Source organism: Zootoca vivipara, chromosome 2, assembly GCF_963506605.1.
Source record: "Zootoca vivipara chromosome 2, rZooViv1.1, whole genome shotgun sequence".
Taxonomy (NCBI): domain Eukaryota; kingdom Metazoa; phylum Chordata; class Lepidosauria; order Squamata; family Lacertidae; genus Zootoca; species Zootoca vivipara.
This window is the reverse complement of record NC_083277.1, coordinates 4,564,144-4,584,348: the sequence shown is the minus strand read 5'-3', so window position 1 is coordinate 4,584,348 and position 20,205 is coordinate 4,564,144. Positions and strand designations below refer to the sequence as shown.

The 20,205-nt window shown below is 45.2% G+C and overlaps 2 protein-coding genes across 2 annotated transcripts in view; one reads left to right on the top strand and one right to left on the bottom strand.

The window, feature by feature from the left end:
* The window catches only part of LOC118081411 (zinc finger protein 420-like), a 38,358-nt gene continuing 18,153 nt past the window's right edge, over nucleotides 1–20,205 (bottom strand). Inside the window, exon 6 of the mRNA XM_035107916.2 lies at nucleotides 1–3,063. Within this exon, the coding sequence (XP_034963807.2) occupies nucleotides 1,963–3,063 (1,101 nt within the window). The 3' untranslated portion in view covers nucleotides 1–1,962. The remainder of the gene's footprint in view (nucleotides 3,064–20,205) is intronic.
* LOC118081514 (zinc finger protein 260) lies at nucleotides 5,737–19,889 on the top strand. The gene is made up of 4 exons (XM_060269429.1): nucleotides 5,737–6,606; nucleotides 7,860–7,980; nucleotides 10,743–12,230; nucleotides 18,348–19,889. The coding sequence occupies exons 2-4, from the start codon at nucleotides 7,947–7,949 to the stop codon at nucleotides 19,193–19,195; spliced, it is 2,370 nt and encodes a 789-aa protein (XP_060125412.1). The 5' UTR covers nucleotides 5,737–6,606; nucleotides 7,860–7,946; the 3' UTR covers nucleotides 19,196–19,889.

The window sequence follows — 20,205 nt, the reverse complement described above, 5'->3', positions numbered from 1 at the left end:
CAGGAGTTTCAAAGCTTTACTGCAAAACAGTCTTAAAAGAGTTACAAATAAAGCTTACAAAGCTACAAAGTAATACATTGCTCCGCTGAGTTCTCAGGTTCTATTTTCTGCCAAAAGAGACCACTCGGGTTTCCAGCAATGAGTCATCATTTAGCCCAGGGTTTTCCAAACTTGGTCCTCTAGCTGCTTTTGGACTACAACTCCTATCATACCTAGCTAGCAGGACAAGTGGTCAGGAATGATGGGAACTCTAGTCCAAAAACAGCTGGAGACCCAAGTCTGGGAAACACTGATTTAGCCAAAACCCTCAAAACGGAAACATTCCACAATTTGTTGCAGACAAACCTCTCCTGTCTAATGCAAACTTCTCTTCATATCGTTTCAAATACAATTCATTCAAACACCGCATCTTATACTTATTAAACACATATATTTAACACCGTACATCAGTCAGCATTATTGATCATGAATCTTATTGAAGTTCAAAATGCAAAGCTATGCATGATCAGATTACCATATTTTCCGCTCCGTAAGAGACACTTTTTCCCTCCTAAAAAGTAAGGGGAAATCTCTGTGCGTCTTATGGAGCGAAGGCACTGGGCGGCAGTGGGATCCCTCGGCTGCCGCTGCAGTCGCAAGCGGAGGGATGCCTCCACCGCCGGAGCCATGGCTCCCATCCGTAACCTCCTCCCGCCTCGCTGTAAAGCAAGCAGAGCGAGAGCCACTTACACGGCTCCTGCCCCGGTGCCGCCTCCTCCTCTACTTGCTCCGGTTCCGGCATCACCTCAGAGGCGAGGCAAGGCAGCTGCCCGAGCCTCCCTGTCTCCCTCCCTCCCGGCTGTCTGCTCGCAGATCACAGACACACGAGCACGCACACACACAAAATTTAGTGCCTAACAAGCCCAGGCCTTCTCTGAACGGGCACAGTCCGAGGCCTAGTGTGAGGGACGTGGGAAAAAGCTGATGGGAGACTCTTAAACTTCTGTACTCCATAGGCACATACAAATGTGAGCTCTCCCTCCTCCCTTTGTCTCCCTGGGGAGGGGGCAGGTAAGCCCCACCTCACACAATTGATCTCAAGACAAAGTGCTTGCACACTATATGAATGACAATGCCCATCAACATGGGGGGGGGCACAAATCCCTCAAATATTAAATGGGGGGTGCGAAGGCACCTAGGTCTGTAGGTGTTGGCTGCTATTCCTGGGACAATTCAGGAAAGCAAAATGATGCATACATAAACCTATAGCAAACAGAGAAAAATGTACATTAAAAAACCCTTTTAATGACTGGGAGAATTCAATACAGTAATGTCTTTGCACCTTAGGCAGGTTGGTGTGCAAGCAGGTGTTCCTTCTGGTACTTTGGCCTGAGCCAGGCACCCCCAAACTTCGGCGCTCCAGATGTTTTGGATTACAATTCCCATCATCCCTGACCACTGGTCCTGTTAGCTAGGGATCATAGGGGTTGTAGGCCAAAACATATGGAGCGTCAAAGTTTGGGGGTGCCTGGCCTAAGCCCTTCCTTGCCCTTATATAAAATAAAAAAATTCCTTCCAGTAGCACCTTAGAGACCAACTAAGTTTGTCATTGGTATGAGCTTTTGTGTGCATGCACACTTCTTCAGATACACTGAAACAGAAGTCACCAGACCCTTATATATAGTGAGAGGGTGGGGAGGGGTATTACTCAGAAGGGTGGTGGGAATGGGTGATTGCTGATAGGAGTGGTAAACCTGTTGATGACTGTTAACAACTACAATTGGTCTTACAAAAAAAAGCAAGGGGTGAGATGGCTAAAAATAGCTTTATCATGTATAATGAGATAAGAATCCAATGTCTTTATTCAGACCAGGTCTCTCCATGGTTTTAAGTTTGGTAATAAGTTGCAGTTCAGCAACTTCTCTGTCTGGAAAGCAGTTACCAAACTTGAAACCATTGATCTCATTATACATGATAAAGCTATCATGGTTTCTTCACTGTGTGAGTCCATCGATGTTGTCTAAGTACATCAATACGACTGAAGGTCTTTCCACACTCCGTACATTTAAAGGGTTTCTCCCCTGTGTGAATTCGAAGATGTTTTTTAAGGTTGCAACTTTGATTGAAGCAACTTCCACACTCCATACATTTAAACGGTTTTTCTCCTGTGTGAATTCGTAGATGTGTTTTAAGGCTTCCACTTTCTGTGAAAGCCTTCCCACACTCCATACATTTAAATGGTTTCTCCCCTGTGTGAATCCGTTGATGTTTTCTATGGCTTCCAATATCCGTGAAAGCCTTCCCACACTCCATACATTTAAATGGCTTCTCCCCTGTGTGCGTTCTCACATGTAAAGTGAGGGTTGACTTCACGCTAAACCACTTTCCACACTCCATACATTCATATGGTTTCTCCCCTGTGTGAGTTCTCTCATGTAAAGTGAGGGTTGACTTCAGGCTAAAGCACTTCCCACACTCCTTACATCCAAATAGCTTCTCCGCTGCGTGAATTCGTAGATGTTTTGCATGGCTTCCACTATCCGTGGAAGTCTTCCCACACTCCATACATTCAAAGGGTTTCTCCCCTGTGTGAATTCGCTGGTGTATAGTAAGGTGCTGGTTCCACCTGAAAGACTTTCCGCACTCCATACATTTGAATGGCTTCTCCCCTGTGTGAATTCTTTGATGTGAACTAAGGGACGCATTATCAATGAAGCTCTTTCCGCACTCCAAACATTTAAAAGGTTTCTCCCCTGTGTGAATTTGTAGATGTTTTGTCAAGTTTCCACCTTGACTGAAGCTCTTTCCGCACTCCAAACATTTAAATGGTTTTTCTCCTGTGTGAATCCGCTGATGTGTTCTATGGGTTCCAGAATCAGCAAATGTCTTTCCACACTCCATACATTGAAACGGTTTCTCCCCTGTGTGAGTTCGCTGGTGTGCTGTAAGGTGTTCTTTCCGGCTGAACGACTTTCCACATTTCATACATTTATATGGTTTCTCCCCTGTGTGAGTTCGCCAGTGTTTTGTAAGGTGTTCTTTCCGGCTGAATGACTTTCCACATTTCATACATTTAAATGGTTTCTTCAATAAAATTCCAGGTGACTTCTCGGAATTCTGACTATTGTTTCCATCACGTGCTTGGGGAGGAAAGAAAATCCTGTTAGGCTTCTAAGGAAGAGGAAGAAGTAACATAACACACATCTGGTGCAAATAGCACCTCTTATTTCAATATCTTTTACGTTCTCCCTTTTCCTTTTTATGTTCCATTTTTTTAGGAATGGAGCGAAAATAATGTTAAATTATAATAATGCCAAGTGTTACAATTAAGGTAGCAAATTAAAAGTTTCCTCTTTTCCCTGGCCTTTGCCTAATTAAACAGTCTCTTTAAATTGGGTGGCCGGGGGTTCTGTTTCGGTTGTTACAATGTTATGTATTTTTCTATTTTCTGTGATGCTTAGATGAAGGGTGGTATATGAACAATTCTATGTACACTTAGAAGAGACCCCATAGGTCCTCCTGTCCAAACTTCTGCAATGCAGCAATCTCGACTCTGCATCCAACCTCTGCTTAAAAGCCTCCAAGGAAGGAGAGTCCACCACCTTCAGAGGTGCCTGTTCTACTGTCAAACAAACTTTTACCACCGGAAAGTTATTTCTGATGTTTAATTGGATTCACATTTCTTGCAATCTGAATCCATTGGTTCAGGTCCTAGCCTCCAGTGATTAAGAAAACAAGCTTGCTCCATCTTCACCTGACAGCACTTTCGCTACCTGAAGACAGATATCTGAAGATGGCATATCTCTTCCCAGTCTCCTTTTATCCAAGCTAAGGAAACCTCAGCCATTCCTCATAAGGCTTGGTCTATGTAAACTTGAAAGAGACCCCACAGGCTCTCTTGTGCAATCCCCTGCAGTGGAAATAGCACCTACAATTCAAATGCCTGGGAAAAAGTTTTCCTCTTCACCATCTATTGATCCATTTATGTCCCTATCTCCATTCCCCTGGAACTCACCAGATGTCTCTGAGGGCCCTGGGAGAAAATGCTCAGAGGTTGTGGGGAGGGATGCAGGAGGCAGTCTGATAAGGTCAACTGTCCACCTTCCTCCTTCCATCCTTGCTAGGTTTGCAGGTTCAGCCGCTTTCATCCTTCCTTTTTTAAAAAAAAGTTTTTATTAAACATTTTCCCCCTTTTAATCCCCTCCCCTCCCTCTCTCCCCCCTTCCCAAGACTTCCCTCAACTCCCCGCCCCCCTCCCGGTTTTATTCTCACACGGTTTTCTCTGCATGTTATCAAATTGTACATATCTTCACCTTATCTACCCTATATTCTCCTAATAAATTGTGGGTGTTTATTCAAAACCTCCTAAGGAGTCCAGTTCATTTTGTTGTCTTTTTAAGTAAGTTGTACAAAAAATCCCAAAGAGTCGGACACGACTATACGACTAAACAACAACAACAAAAAATCCCATTCTTCTTTAAATTCACTGTTGTCCTTCTCTCACAGTTTGTATCTCAGCTTTGCCAGTTCCGCATAACTCATCAATTTTTCTTGCCATTGCTCTTTCGTAGGGATTTCCTCAGCCTTCCATACCTTTGCCAACAAGACTCTTGCCGCTGTTCTAGCATACATAAATAGGTTCCTTGATTTCCCTGACAGGTCTTGCCCTAGAATCCCTAACAAAAATGCCTCTGGTTTTTTTTATCAAATGTTCTTTTAAACATTTTTTTCAGCTCATTATATATCATCTCCCAATTTTATTTTACTTCTCTACATTCCCACCACATATGGTAAAAAGTTCCCCCCTTTTCCTTACATTTCCAACATTTATTTGATCCAGTTTTATACATGTTTGCCACTTTAGCAGGTGTAATATACCATCTATACATCATTTTCATATCATTTTCCTTCAGGAGAGAACAATCAGTTAATTTTAAATTTACTTTCCACAATTTTCCCCAGTCCTCAAATTGTATGTTGAGTCCTACATCTTGCACCCATTTGATCATGTTAAGCTTGTGGTCTACTAAGGCCCCGAGTCATGTACTACTGGCAAGCCAGGTTTTCTGTATTTATATTGTAAGCTGTGCAGTGATGCTTAGATGAAGGGTAGTATATGAGAAATTCTATGTGAACTTGGAAGAGAACCCACAGGCTCTCTTGTGCAATCCCCTGCAGTGGAAAGAGCACCTAAAACTCAAAAGCCTGGAAAAAAGGTTTTCCTCTTCACCATCCATCTATTGATCCATTTATATCCCTATCTCCATTCCCCTGGAACTCACCAGATGTCTCTGAGGGTCCTGGCAGAAAATGCCCAGAGGTTGTGGGGAGGGATGCAGGAGGCAGTCTGATAAGGTCAACTGTCCATCGTTCTCCTTCCATCCTTGCTAGGTTTGCAGGTTCAGCCTCTTTGGTCCTTCCTGAGGAGCTCAGAAGCTGCAGGTTCCTGGGAGGGAAGAAGAAGCAAAGGGAGCCTCAGAGGCCCTGCAAGGATTCTCCTGCCCAAAACATTCTGCAGCCTCTAGAGAAGCTCAAATGGGGTACCACCTTCCCAACAGGAGCCCCATGTTCAAAGGGTTTTTTGGTGATACCAATTCAATCTGTCCTCTCCCCGCTGGGGCTTTCTTATGAGTAAATCTGCACAGGACTGCTTTCTGGCACCCAGAAACATGCACCAAGTGAGAGACTTTGGAGAAGACTGCTCTCCCCCCCCCCCTCCCTCCCTCCAGCCAGGGTTTTCTTGACTTATCTGCTAACTTTGGGGAGGAGGGTTCTCCACCAGCCCCTACCCAACCATTTCTCCTTCTCTTCCCACAACCCCCTGGAACTCAGCACACCACTCCCACCCTCAAGTAATGATGGTGATGATCCAGCCTCTTTTAAACTATTTTGCAGAGCTCAAAGTTTAAACAAGTTGTGGCGTCTTGGGAGGGAGGGAAGCCCCCGGCCCCTGCAGAGACTGTCCCAGGTGGACCTTTGGTCTAATTCGGTGTCATGCAGCATCCTACCTTGGGAGCCCCCAGTCCCCAAAGGAGGAGCAGTTTCTAAGTAGGAAGAGGGAGAAAGGAAATGGGACCCCCCTTCCCCCCATTTATGGAAGTGACTTTAAGGAGATTCTTGGGCAGGAGGGAGAAGCCAAGGCAGGAGGGAGATTTCCCCGCCAGTGCCCAAGATGGAGCCTTTTCTACCAAATGACATGTCTCTCTCTCTCCACCCCAGGGGTGCGAACTTGAATAAAATATGGCGGGGAGGCAAGCCCTGCGAAGAGGAAGAGGAAGAGGACGAGGAAGGAGACTTTTGGACCTGATATCCCACCTTTCTGCTTCTGAGCACGCCACTTACAGTACTAGCTTTTGCAGAGTGCGCTTCCGGGGCTTTTTCCCGCAGACGACACAGCAGATCTTGCAATGTTTCCGCCAGCCCCTTCCTGCCCACCAACCAGCCCCCTGTGGGCGGGGAGAACGGAACAGGCTACAGAAACCTCTTTGTCTTTTTTTTTGGCAATAAGAGACTACAATTCCCAGCAGCCCTTTATCTCCCAGGCTCTCTTGCAGCTGCAAAGCGGGAGGTCGGCTGCCTGGCGGGAAGGATTTGCAAAAGCATCTGATGCCCATTTTGCAAAAGCTGGTAAGTGTGGGATCAGAAGCAGAAGGGGGCGCGTTGACCTTGTATCATGAAGACGGGGAGGCCCTTCTCGATCTGAGTTTTTGCTTTCGCTTCTCTTGCATGATTTTTCAGCTGCAAAGAAGGGGAAGAGACCATGGAGCCCCGCTTTGCCCTCCTGGAAGGCGATCGAGAGAAAGGATAGGGTCTTTACAAATGAGCAAGGGGTGGGGTAGGGAGGTGAAATGTTTAAGATAATATACGTTGCTTTGAACGTGTACTTCATATATTAATTTACTCGGTAATGTTTTATTCTGAACTTTATTATTTTAATGTGTTGAAAACCGCTCTGAGATTTTCTCTCTCTCTTTAAAATATATAAAGCAGTATGAAAATGAAATGAATTACAGTAATAATTCTAGACAGAAAAATATTTTGCAGGGTGCAAAGGGCCCCAGTTTTATCTTTATTGATTGTGGGGTTTTGCAGAAGTGTGTGTTGCCCATATTTTTAAGAAAGCTCCCTTGGGCCTCTCCAAATAATTTTATATGCACTTGCAATCGAAATTATTCAATCCCCATTGCAAATCAGGTTTATTATCAAAATTTACAGACTTCCAGCTGTTTGCAATGAGCAAATCAAACAAAAGCAATTGAAACAACTCAATACAGCTACAGTTGTACCTTGGAAGTCGAACGGAATCCATTCCAGAAGTCCATTTGACTTCCAAAACATTCGGAAAGGAAAGCGCAGCTTCTGATTGGCTGTATGTAGCTTTTAGAAGACATCTGAAGGCCGCCCTGTATCGGGAGCTTTATAATGTTTGCTGGGTTTTTTTACATTGTTCAGATACTAGTATAAGCCACACAGAGTGACTGGGGAAACCCAGCCAGATGGATGGGGTAATAATAATAACAATAACAACAAATTATTATTATTTATGTACAGTACTTTATTACATCTATGACCCTATTTTCCCCTCCAAGGACCTCAAGGTGTGCTGCTCTGGTTCTCCCTCTCCCCATTTCTTCCTCACAATGTTCCTGTGAGGCATGTTAGGCTGAGCGAGAATGGATTTGGTCTAGCACTCTTAGACTACCCTGACCCCTTTCTACCCCACACTGGTAATCCACCCGCTCCCCTTCCAGGCAATTGCCTTAAATCTGAAAATGTGTACTCCAAACTCCACCTTCTTCCTGATTACTGGCTTTGAGCTGTTTATTCAGGGGAATATGGGGATTCAGCAAGTTCTCTCTTTCTGTTTCCTTATTTCGTAGCGTCCAGTGACCTTGCAAGACGTGACCGCCTTTTTCAGATACAGGCAGGGAGTGTTGCTGCAAAGCTGAGCCTTGCATGGGAGCGGCATGGAGGAAAATGACGAGAACGTGAATTTCCTGGGTAATATGTATATATATAATATTTTATAGTTTATAGTTTTATATAAAATATTTATATAAAATATTTTAATATATACAAAAATTAAAAATGGCACAACAGGGAAAAGCAAAGTCAGTCCTTAAACAATGACAAGCTGGTATAAAAACAGCCCACGGCAATAACACATTTTGGGTCTTTCAGTAGGGGATGGAGTGATTCGTTGCTTCCCATCTCTACTTACCGTGGAGGCAACCATAAGGACCCTAAGAATGGAGTGAATTAACAAGGACACATTGTGCCTGTCTCTCCTCTGACAGAGGTCATCCTACAGGGTGACAAAATAATAATAATAATAATTTATTATTTGTGCCCCGTCCATCTGGCTGGGTTTCCCCAGCCACTCTGGGCGGCTTCCAACAAGATTAAAATACATTAAAATGTCACACATTAAAAACTTCCCTAAACAGGGCTGCCTTCAGATGTGTTCTAAATGTCAGGTAGTTGTTTATCTCTCTGACCTCTGATGGGAGGGCATTCCACAGAGCGGGTGCCACTACCGAGAAGACCCTCTGCCTGGTTCCCTGTAGCTTTGCTTCTCGCAGTGAGGGAACCGCCAGAAGGCCCTCGGCGCTGGACTCCAGCAGTTTTGTGCCCAAACTGGACCTAAACCCTTATTGAAACGAATCTGGGAAAATCAGTTTCGTCCAAGAGCGTCTGGATCTAGTCAAATGTGTATATGGTATTTTCCTCAAATTCATTTTGTCCTTAAGGCAGCAAACATTTTTTAAAAAATGTTAAGTACTGCAATAACACAGTCATGATATGTTTTTTTTAGGGGGTTGTCTTATACAGCCATACCTCGTGTTAAGTACGCTGCGGGTTGCGTACTTTCAGGTTAAGAACTGTGTGGACCCGGAAGTGTTTACTTCCGGGTTCCGCCACACGCTCATGCGCAGAAGCGGTCTGTGTGCTTTGTGCGTGTGCAGAAGTGCTGTATCGGCTATGGCCACTCGGGTTGAGTACTTTTCGGGCTGCGAATGGCACCTCGGAACAGATTGAGTACTCAACCCAAGGTACCACTGTACACAGATAGTGCAGAGGGGGGACACATGATTGGTGGCAGTCGCAAGCAGCGATTAGGCGTGTGATTGGTGGCTGCAGCAAGGCCTGATGGCGATTGGCTGGTGCTGGGGCAATTTGGTGGGCGATTAGTGGCTGCTGGCTGTGAGCATGCCTGTTATCGGTGGCTTTGGCGGGGCATGGGGTTGGCAGGGGTGGGGAATCCCCCCCCCAATAGCTTAACAACTCTGGGCAATTCCCCCCAACTTACTTTATTTGTGGTCCCTAAAAAATAGGGGTCGTCTTATACACGGAAAAATATGGCATCTCCCTGTGAAACGCTAAATATCTAATGATTAACAGTTCATTTAACATACAGTATATTCCTGCGTATAAGACTACTTTTTAACCCAGGAAAATCTTCTCAAAAGTCAGGGGACGTCTTATACGCGGGTCATATTTCTTATACAGTGAGTATATTCCAAACAACTGGAAAAGTTGGGGGTCGTCTTATACGCCCAGTCGTCTTATACGCCGGAATATACGGTATATATCAGATTTTAAGTGAGCAAGAAACTGACCAAATTGTCAGGTAAGTGTAGTTTTTCTAGAACTCACCATGAACACCTCCCTTGTTGTCTTAGAGTCAATTCTGTGCCCAGGGCAGCTGTCTATCAGCTCCATCTAGTACGCAGGCTGAGACCCGACCTGCCCGCAGACTGTCTCGCCAGAGTGGTGCATGCTCTAGTTATCTCCCGCTTGGACTACTGCAATGGGCTCTACGTGGGGCTACTTTTGAAGGTGACCCGGAAACTGCAACTAATCCAGAACGCGGCAGCTAGACTGGTGACTGGGAGCGGCCGCCAAGACCACATAACACCGGTCTTGAAAGATCTACATTGGCTTCCGAGCACAATTCAAAGTGTTGGTACTGACCTTTAAAGCCCTAAACAGCCTCGGTCCAGTATACCCTAAGGAGCATCTCCACCCCCATTGTTCTGCCCCTACACTGAGGTCCAGTGCCGAGGGCCTTCTGGCGGTTCCCTCACTGCGAGAAGCAAAGCTACAGGGAACCAGGCAGAGGGCCTTCTTGGTAGTGGCCTTCTGGCGGTTCCCTCATTGCGAGAAGCCAAGTTGCAGGGAACTACGCAGAGGGCCTTCTCGGTGGTGGCGCCTGCCCTGTGGAACGCCCTCCCATCAGATGTCAAAGATTTTTAGAAGACATCTGAAGGTAGCCCTGTTTAGAGATGCTTTTAATCTTTAATCAATTATTTTATTCTTCTGTTGGAAGCCGTCCAGAGTGGCTGGGGAAACCCAGCCAGATGGGCGGGGTATAAATAATAAATTATTATTATTGTTATTGGTATTATTATTATTATTATTATTATTATTATTATTATTATTATCATTAGAGTGGCAATGGTGCCCACCTTAAATGTGCTGCAACTGAATTCTGAATGGAAAAAAAGCCAATAACATTAGTACATGGGAGCTCCTTAAAATAAGATGTTTTATACTTCCCAGTTCTTTTGGCTGTAGCTCTTAAAGGTCCCCTCTTAAAGGTTCACAGAACTGGTGGTTGGGCAAGTCAGGTGATTCCAGCCCCTTGCATACACACACCCTTTCTTCTCTTTGTGCAGCATTGAGTTCCACAGATGAGCGACACAAATATTCATTGTTTCCAAAGTTCACGGTCTCATTTTCCTGTTTCCCATTTGTCCCAGGAAATGCCTTCGGGCGAAAGACCATTTGTAGTTCTTCTGGGAAGTGTTTTACTGGGAAACCTGGTCTTGATCAGCCGCTGCAGTGTGAGAAACAGTTTGCTCTACAGTGTCAAATAGTGAGACAAAAGAGGACCCACAAGGGAGAAGAGGCCTACAAATGCCCTGAGTGCGAGAAGACTTTTACCTGCTCAGAAAACCTGAGGATCCACCAGAGAGTCCACACCGGGGAGAAACCCTATGAATGCAGGGAGTGTGGCAAATATTTTTCCCAAAAAAGTAACCTTGTGAGGCATCAGAGATGCCACACTGGGGAGAAACCTTATACATGTGGGGAGTGTGGCAAATGTTTTTCTCACAAATCTTACTTTGTGATCCACCAGAGATCCCACACTGGGGAGAAACCTTATGGATGTGTGGAGTGTGGCAAATGTTTTTCTATAAAAGCTCAACTTGTGATGCACCAGAGATCCCACACTGGGGAGAAACCTTATAAATGCATGGAGTGTGGCAAATGTTTTTCTCTAAAAGCTCACCTTGTGATCCACCAGAGATCCCACACTGGAGAGAAGCCCTATGAATGCACAGCATGTGGGAAATGGTTTGCCATCCAATCTTCCCTCAGGCTACACCAGAAAGACCATACTGGGGAGAAACCTTACAAGTGCATGGAGTGTGGCAAATGTTTTTCTCGTAAAGTTCACCTTGTGAGGCATCAGAGATCCCACACTGGAGAGAAACCTTATGAGTGCACCGTGTGTGGGAAACGGTTTGCTGACCAATTTCATCTCCTGTGCCACCAGAAAGTCCACACTGGGGAGAAACCTTACAAGTGCCTAGAGTGTGGCAAATGTTTTTCTCAAAACACTCACCTCGTGTCTCACCACCGGAGAGTCCACATGGGAGAGAAACCTCACAAATGCATGGAGTGTGGGAAGGGCTTTGCCGACAGTTCTGGTTTGATGAGCCACCAGAGAGTCCACACAGGAGAGAAACCATACAAATGCATGGAGTGTGGGAAAAGTTTTGCTCAACGCTCAGCCGCTGTGGAACACAATAAAATCCACACTGGAGAGAAGCCCTATAAATGCACAGCATGTGGGAAAGGGTTTGCCAACCAATCTTCCCTCAGGCAACACCAGCAAGTCCATACTGGAGAGAAACCTTACGAGTGCATGGAGTGTGGGAAGTGTTTTGTTGCCAACTCTACATTGGTGATCCACCAGATTGTCCACAAAGGAGAGAAACCCTATAAATGCACCGAGTGTGGAGAATGTTTTCAACGCCACTCACACCTCGTGAAACATCGGAAAATCCATACAGGGGAGAGAAATCATAAGTGCCCTGAGTGTGGGAAATGTTATGCTGACAAGTCTACCTTGGTCGTCCACCAGAGAGCCCACACGGGGGAGAAGCCATATAAATGCACCGTGTGTGGGAAATGTTTTACTTACATTGCTAGTTATAGAAAGCACCAGATAATTCACACTGGTAACACTCTCTCTTGAGAATGGGGCATACACTATCTGGCATGAGGTCCAGTGCTCTCCCCCACCCCCCATAACAGTAAATTTTAGAAAGTACCTTTCTGCATGCTTACTCAGATGTAGATCCCATGGAGTTTAATGGAGCTTTCCCCTTGAGAGGTGTACAAATGATGGAGAAAATAATAATTTCATAAAACTATACTTTCAATGATTCTATTTTCTTTGGAGTCATTGCCAAGCCACATGGCTAGGCATGATGATTGTGATTCATCTTGAATTGTTTTTTTAGATAGATGAAAGAGGATATTGGGAGACATTTAATGAAAAGGAAAATTAGTGTCTCAACAAACAGACATGATATGATGATGCGGGCTGAGCGGAAGAGCGATGTCATATTTGATTGGTTCAGGATGGTGACAGTGGGTTGCAACTACTCAGATTGCTGGAATCCTTTGTTGGTGAAATGAAATTACGAATATAATCTAGAAGTGTATATTGAACATAGCTTTAGATGTGTTTCTTCACATCCTCCTCATTTTTGAGGCTGTCTCTGTGTGTAGTTCAATAAAGGCCTGTCTTTTCACTTGGAGCCTCCATTCTTTTGTTTTCTGGGTGGGAGACGTTCATTCGAGGAACCCCTTTTAAATTTCTCCAGCACAGCAATCCTGACATCTACGCTGCATCTAGACACATCAAAAAAGTTTCGGGGAAACGTGTTGTAAAACGTTCATCATGAGAAATCATTTAAAAAATTCCTTCAGTAGCACCTTAAAGACCAACTAAGCTTTTATTTTGGTATGAGCTTTCGTGTGCATGCACACAGTGTGCATGCACCCAAAAGCTCATGCCAAAATAAAAACTTAGTTGGTCTTTAAGGTGCTACTGAAGGAATTTTTTTATTTTGCTTCGACTCAGACCAACATGGCTACCTACCTGTAATGAGAAATCATGTTGATGAAATATGCAACTCCACAGCGCCATATGGTGTCACTGTGTTATAACGCATTTAACACGCTTAAAAAACAACAACTATTATACCTGAGTGCAAGGTATAGTACTTCATTCATCTAGGGGCAAGAGCAGCATTTGAAACGCCCTAAGGACTAGGTGCATTTTGCAACTTGCCATTATCCAATTGCGGCCAGTTTTAGATGCATGGGCACATGTATTGCGACTGAGCCCCGTCACCTCTCAGCAGGTGTGAAGCCTACTAAGGCCCATAGAAGCTTACGTGGATGTTGTCAGAAATACATTTGTCTTTGCTGGGAGAGGACGCCTTCCTCTCCTCTCCTCCGCCTGCCCACACTTTTCCCAGTCCTCCTCTCCCCTCGATATAGGAATAAAGGAAGCACACATTCCCCTCGAAAAGAAAGGAGCATGCTTTGGCTGAGCATCTGCGCAAAGGGAAGGAGGGCAGAACAGGTGTATCCACCCACTACACCCCACTGCCTCTCTTGACCCCGGGGTAGAGTATGCAGCCCCTTCTTCAGGATGCAGTCGGCTTCTGTATCTCGCCTCCTTGGGTCCTTTTTGGAGATTTATTTTGGGGGGGGGGCAAGAACCGAGCTATCTGTAACATGATCTGTCCATTAGTGAAGTCTTTTTATTTATTTACTTGATTGCAGGGCAGGGTTGGCAGATGCCCCCTGACCACACCAATGTTTGGAGGCTGGCGGAGGAGAGTTTGTGGGGTGGGGTGGGGTGGGGAGAATATTCCCTTTCCTCCCACAGAGTTGCATCGACTACCTCCATCCCACCCGCTCTCCCCAGGGAGAGAGAGAGAGAACCTCTAGCTTTGAAAGGGGGCCACGCATGGCAACCTCGGCCGGACCAGGATGGTGCAGACTGGCAGGGGGAGGCCGTCTCTCGTGGATGCTTCCGTGGCGATTCCAGCATCGCAGCGGGTTGGGCTGGATGACCCTCGGAGATCCCCCTTCCAACTCTCCCATTCCCCGGTTCTGTCCTTGTAAGCCCACTCGTCTTGTAGCCTGGCCCTGTCCGCCCCCCCCCAAAATCTAGTCCAACCCCCCTCTTTTGCCCAACATGGGTCTCTAACCGGCAACCCTGAGATGAAGAGCCTCATGCTGTACCCACTGAACCATCCCACCTACCGCCCCTCCAATATGCCATTGCCTCCCAAGGGCCCCGGGCCCCTAGGAGCTGGCCCCTGTATATGCCCCTTTCCCAGCGTGGGAGCCTAGACGAATGTTGCCAGTCCTGTCCTGAATCTGGCAGGATCCGGATCCTTCCCGGTGCCCTGCGCAGTTTCAGCCTGAGCAGGAATCCCCCAGCGGCAAGGCCACGTAAGGGTTAAGGGGAGCGAGAGAGTCCGGTTGCCTAGAGCGGCCTTGAAAATGCCCCCCCTTCCGGTCCCGCCACCTCGTGTGGTCTCCTCTTTCCGCTCCTCGTGGGAGGCCTCTGGGGCGGTGAGTCCTTTGGGCGAAGGGGAGGCTCTGGGGCGAGGCGGGGTGCAGAGTAGGCGATGGGGGGGCTGAGAGATGAATGGGGGATCCCCTGGATGGGGGGAAGGGAAGCCATGGGACCCAAGACCTCCGAGGTCCCAGCAGCCCCCACCCATGACCCCCGGGGGTGAGCGGGCTGTTTGGGGGGCTCGGAAGTGGGTGCCCCTTGAGAATAGGGGACCCCAAGGGGGAAAAGAGGGTGGGCATCCATCTTTGGCAGATGCTGTTCTTGCGACCCCTGCATTACGGGGGGGTGGGTGGTCTAGAATCTGACCCTCTGTTTCCCTTCCAGCTCCACAGTTCTCTGGTTCTGGGGGGAGGAACATAGAAGCCAGATCCATGGGGCCCGTGAGGGGGGGGGGGCTGGTGTGTGTGTGTAGATAGAGATATATGTACTGTGTCATATGATCAGTTATGTGGGGCGGGGCTTGAGAGAAAGGGCTCTATCTTAGATGAGGAAATCTCCATAGGGGCTTCCTTGGTTTTTCCCTCCTGCCCAGGAGTTTCCTTAAAGTCACATCCATAAAAGGGGGGGGGGAGTCCGAATTTCTTTCTCCCCCCTCCTCCTTGGAAACTGCTTCTCCCTCAGGAACTGGGGGCTCCCAAGGTAGGATGCTGCATGACACCAAATTAGAGCAAAGGTCCACCGGGGTCAGTCTCTGCAGGGGTCTGGGGCTTCCCTCCCTCCCAAGACGCCACAACTTGTTTAAACTTTGAGCTCTGCAAAATAGTTTAAAAGAGGCTGGATCACCATCATCACTACCTGAGGCTGGGAGTGGTGTGCTGAGTTCCAGTGGGTTGTGGGAAGAGAAGGAGAAATGGTTGGGTGGGGGCTGGAAGGGAACCCTCCTCCCCAAAGTAAGCAGAAAGCTCAAGAAAGTCCTGGCTGGAGGGAGGGAGGGGGTGTCAGAAAGCAGCCCTTTGCAGATTTACTGATAAGAAAGCCCCAGCAGGGAGAGGACAGATTGAATTGGTATCACCAAAAAAACAAAAAACCCAACCCTTTAAAAATGGGCCTCCTGTTGGAAGGGTTACCCCATTTGAACTTCTCTAGAGGCTCCAGAATGTTTTGGGCAGGAGAATCCCTGCAGGGTCTCTGAGGCTCCCTTTCCTTCTTCTTCCCTCCCAGGAACCTGCAGCTTCTGAGCTCCACAGGAAGGACCAAAGAGGCTGAACCTGCAAACCTAGCAAGGATGGAAGGAGGACGATGGACAGTTGACCTTGTCAGACTGCCTCCTGCATCCCTCCCCATAACCTCTGGGCATTTTCTCCCAGGGCCCTCAGAGACATCTGGTGAGTTCCAGGGGAGTGGAGATGGGGACATACTATAAATGGATCAATACATGGATGGTGAAGAGGAAAACCTTTTGAGTTTTAGGTGCTATTTCTACTGCAGGGGATTGCGCAAGAGAGCCCGCGGGGTCTCTTCCAAGTTTACATACCGTAGAATTTCTCATATAATTTCTTCATCTAAGCATCGCTGCACAGATTACAATATAAAAACAGAAAACCTGGCTTGCCAGTAGTACCCGACCCAGGGCCTTAGTAGACCACAAGCTTATCAATTTGAGAACTGGGGAAAATTGTGGAAAATAAATTTAAAATGTACTGATTGTTCTTTCCTGAAGGAAAATTATATGAAAATGACGTATAGATGGTATATTACACCTGCTAAAGTGGGAATAGTGTATAAAACTGGATCAAATAAATGTTGGAAATGTAAGGAAAAGGAGGAAACTTTACCATATGTGGTGGGAATGTAGAGAAGTTTTAAAAAATTGGGAGATGATATATAATGAGCTGAAAAAAATGTTTAAAAGAACATTTGTTAAAAAACCAGAAGCATTTTTGTTAGGGATTCTGAAGAAGAATTGGATTTTTTTTTTACCAATTACTTAAAAAGACAACAAAACGAACTGGACTCCTTAGCAGGTTTTGAATATACACCCACAATTAGATAAGGTGAAAATATGTACAATTTGATAACATGCAGAGAAAACCTTGTGAGAATAAAACGGGGGAGGGGGAGTTGAGGGAAGTCTTGGGAAGGGGGGATGAAGGGAGGGGACAAAAGGGGGGGGGAAATGTAATTGACAATGTGATAGATAATGCATTGTTTTAAATTTGTTTAATAAAAACTTTTTAAAAAGGAAGGATGAAAGCGGCTGAACCTTTAAACCGAGCAAGGATGGAAGGAGGAAGATGGACAGTTGACCTTATTAGACTGCCTCCTGCACCCCTCCCCAAAACCTCTGAGTATTTTTTCCCAGGGCCCTCAGAGATATCTGGTGAGTTCCAGGGGAGTGGAGACAGGGACACAGATAGATGGATGGTGAAGAGGAAATCCTTTTCCCAGGCTTTTGAATTTTAGGTGCTATTTCCACTGCAGGGTATTGCACAAGAGAGCCTGTGGGGTCTCTTCCAAGTTTGCATAGAATTTCTCATATACTACCCTTCATCTGAGCATCGCTGCATAGATTACAATATAAAAAACAGAAAATCTGGATTGCCAGTAGTTCATGTCTCAAGACCTTAGTAGACCACAAGCTTAACATGATCAAGGGACTGGAAACCAAGCCTTATGAGGAATAGCTGAGGAAGCTGGGTTTGTGTAGCTTGGGTAAAAGGAGACTGGGAAGAGATATGCCATCTTCAGATATCCATCTTCCCATGAAGATGGTGCAAGCTTGTTATCTTCATCTCTGGAGGGTAGGAGCTGATCCAATGAATTCAGATTACAAGAAATGTAAATCCAGCTAAACAGTAGAACAGACACCCTCTGAAAGTGGTGGACACTCGTCCTTTGAAGGCTTTTAAGCAGAAGTTAGATGCCTAAGTCGAGATTGCTGCATTGCAGAAGTTTGGACAAGAGGACCCTCGGGGTCTCTTCCAAGTGTACATAGAATTGTTCATATACCACCCTTCATCTAAGCATAACAGAAAATAGAAAAATACATAACATTCTAACAACCGAAACAGAACCCCCGCCCACCCAATTTAAAGAGACTGTGTAATTAGGCAAAGGCCAGGGAAAAGAGGAAACTTTTAAATTTGCTGCCTTAATTGTAACACTTGGCATTATTATACAGTACACCCACCCAAACAATTTAAAGAGACAGAGATGATTTCATTAGGCAAAGCCAGGGAAAAGAGGAAAGTTTTCATTTGTTGCCCAGATTGTAACGCTTAGCATTACTATATATATTGACATTATTTTGGGGTATTCCTAAAAAATTGGAACATGAAAAGGGAGAACAAGAGATATTGAAATAAGAGTTGTTATTTGCACCAGATGTGTGTTTTGTTACTTCTTCCTCTTCCTTGGAAGCCTAACAGGATTTTCTTTCCTCCCCAAGCAGATGATGGAAAAAATAGTCAGAGTTCCGAGAAGTCACCTGGAATTTTATTGAAGAAACCATATGAATGTACGAAATGTGGAAAGTCGTTCAGCCGGAAAGAACACCTTAAAAAACATTGGCGAACTCACACAGGGGAGAAACCATTTCAATGTTTGGAGTGTGGAAAGACATTTACTGATTCTGGAAGCCATAGAAAACATCAGCGGATTCACACAGGAGAAAAACCATTTAAATGTTTGGAGTGCGGAAAGAGCTTCCGTCAAGGTGGAAACTTGACAATACATCTACAAATTCACACAGGGGAGAAACCTTTTAAATGTTTGGAGTGCGGAAAGAGCTTCAGTCAAAGTGGAAACTTTAGGAAACATCTACAAACTCACACAGGGGAGAAACCATTTAAATGCTTGGAGTGCGGAAAGAGCTTCATTGATCGTGCATCCCTTAGTTCGCATGAAAGAATTCACACAGGGGAGAAGCCATTCAAATGTATGGAGTGCGGAAAGTCTTTCAGGTGGAATCAGAACCTTACTATACACCAGCGAACTCACAAAGGGGAGAAGCTATCTGAGTGTATGGAGTGCAGAAAGTGTTTCAAGTCGAAACATTACCTTAAAATACACCAGCAAACTCACACAGGGGAGAAACCATATGAATGTATCGAGTGTGGAAAGTGTTTCAAGTGGAAACAATACCTTACTTTACACCAGCGAACTCACACAGGGGAGAAACCATATGAATGTATGGAGTGTGGAAAGTGTTTCAGGTGGAAGTATTACCTTACTACACACCAGCGAACGCACACAGGGGAGAAACCCTTTGAATGTATGGAGTGTGGGAAGACTTTCACGGATAGTGGAAGCCATGTAAAACGAATTCACACACGGGAGAAACCATTTAAATGTATGGAGTGTGGGAAGACTTTCTCGAATAGTGGAAACCATAGAACACATCAGCGGATTCACACAGGAGAAAAACCGTTTAAATGTATGGAGTGTGGAAACTGCTTCAATCAAAGTTGCAACCTTAAAAAACATCTACGAACTCACACAGGGGAGAAACCCTTTAAATGTACGGAGTGTGGAAAGACCTTCAGTCGTATTGATGCACTTAGACAACATCGATGGACTCACACAGTGAAGAAACCATGATAGCTTTATCATGTATCATGAGATCCATGGTTTTAAGTTTGGTAACTGCTTTCCAGACAGAGAAGTTGCTGAACTGCAACTTATTACCAAACTTAAAAGCATGGAGAGTCCTGGTCTGAATAAAGACATTGGATTCTTATCTCATTATACACACACTGTGGAAAGTGCTTCAGTGAGAGGGGAAGTCTTAATATTCCTCTACGGTCCCGCACGGGAGAAACCATTTAAATGTATGGCATGTGGGAAGACGTCCGCTGACAGTGGAAAACATTTACGAATTCACACAGGGGAGAAACCATTTAAATGTATGGAGTGTGGAAAGAGCTTCATATGGAAGACAAACCTTACTTTACATCAGAGAACATCAACAAACTCACGCAGGATAAAAAAGCATTTAAATGTGTGCAGTGCGGAAAGTTGTTCAGCTTGTAATCACTCCTTCACATCAACAAATTCACACCTGGAAGAAACCATTTAAATGCCTAAATGGGTTTAGATAATTGTTAAAAAGAATGGAATTAAGATTTGGAAAGTACTAAGGAAGTAAGATAAGCAAACGTAGTTGAGAGGGAATGGAGGAAATCGACAAAGATTTGTGATATAAGATTGATCTGATACCTTTTCTTTTTTATTGTAATGTTGGTATTTTGTTTTGTTGTGTATATTTTCTGTTTCTTTTTCTGGTTTTTTTTTTGTCGTGTTTTTATAAAATCAATAAATATTCTTTTTTTAAAAAAAAAAAGTCTACCTTGGTCGTCCACCAGAGAGCCCACACGGGGGGGGGAGAAGCCATATAAATGCACCGTGTGTGGGGAATGTTTCACTTATAGTGCAAGTTATAGAAAGCACCAGATAATTCACACTGGTAACACGGTCTCTTGAGAATGGGGCATACATCATCTGGCATAAGGTCCAGTGCTCTTCCCCCACCCCCCATAACAATAAATTTTAGAAAGTACTGGGATTAAGGTGGGAGATATTTTTCTCACTGATAATATCATTTTTAACAA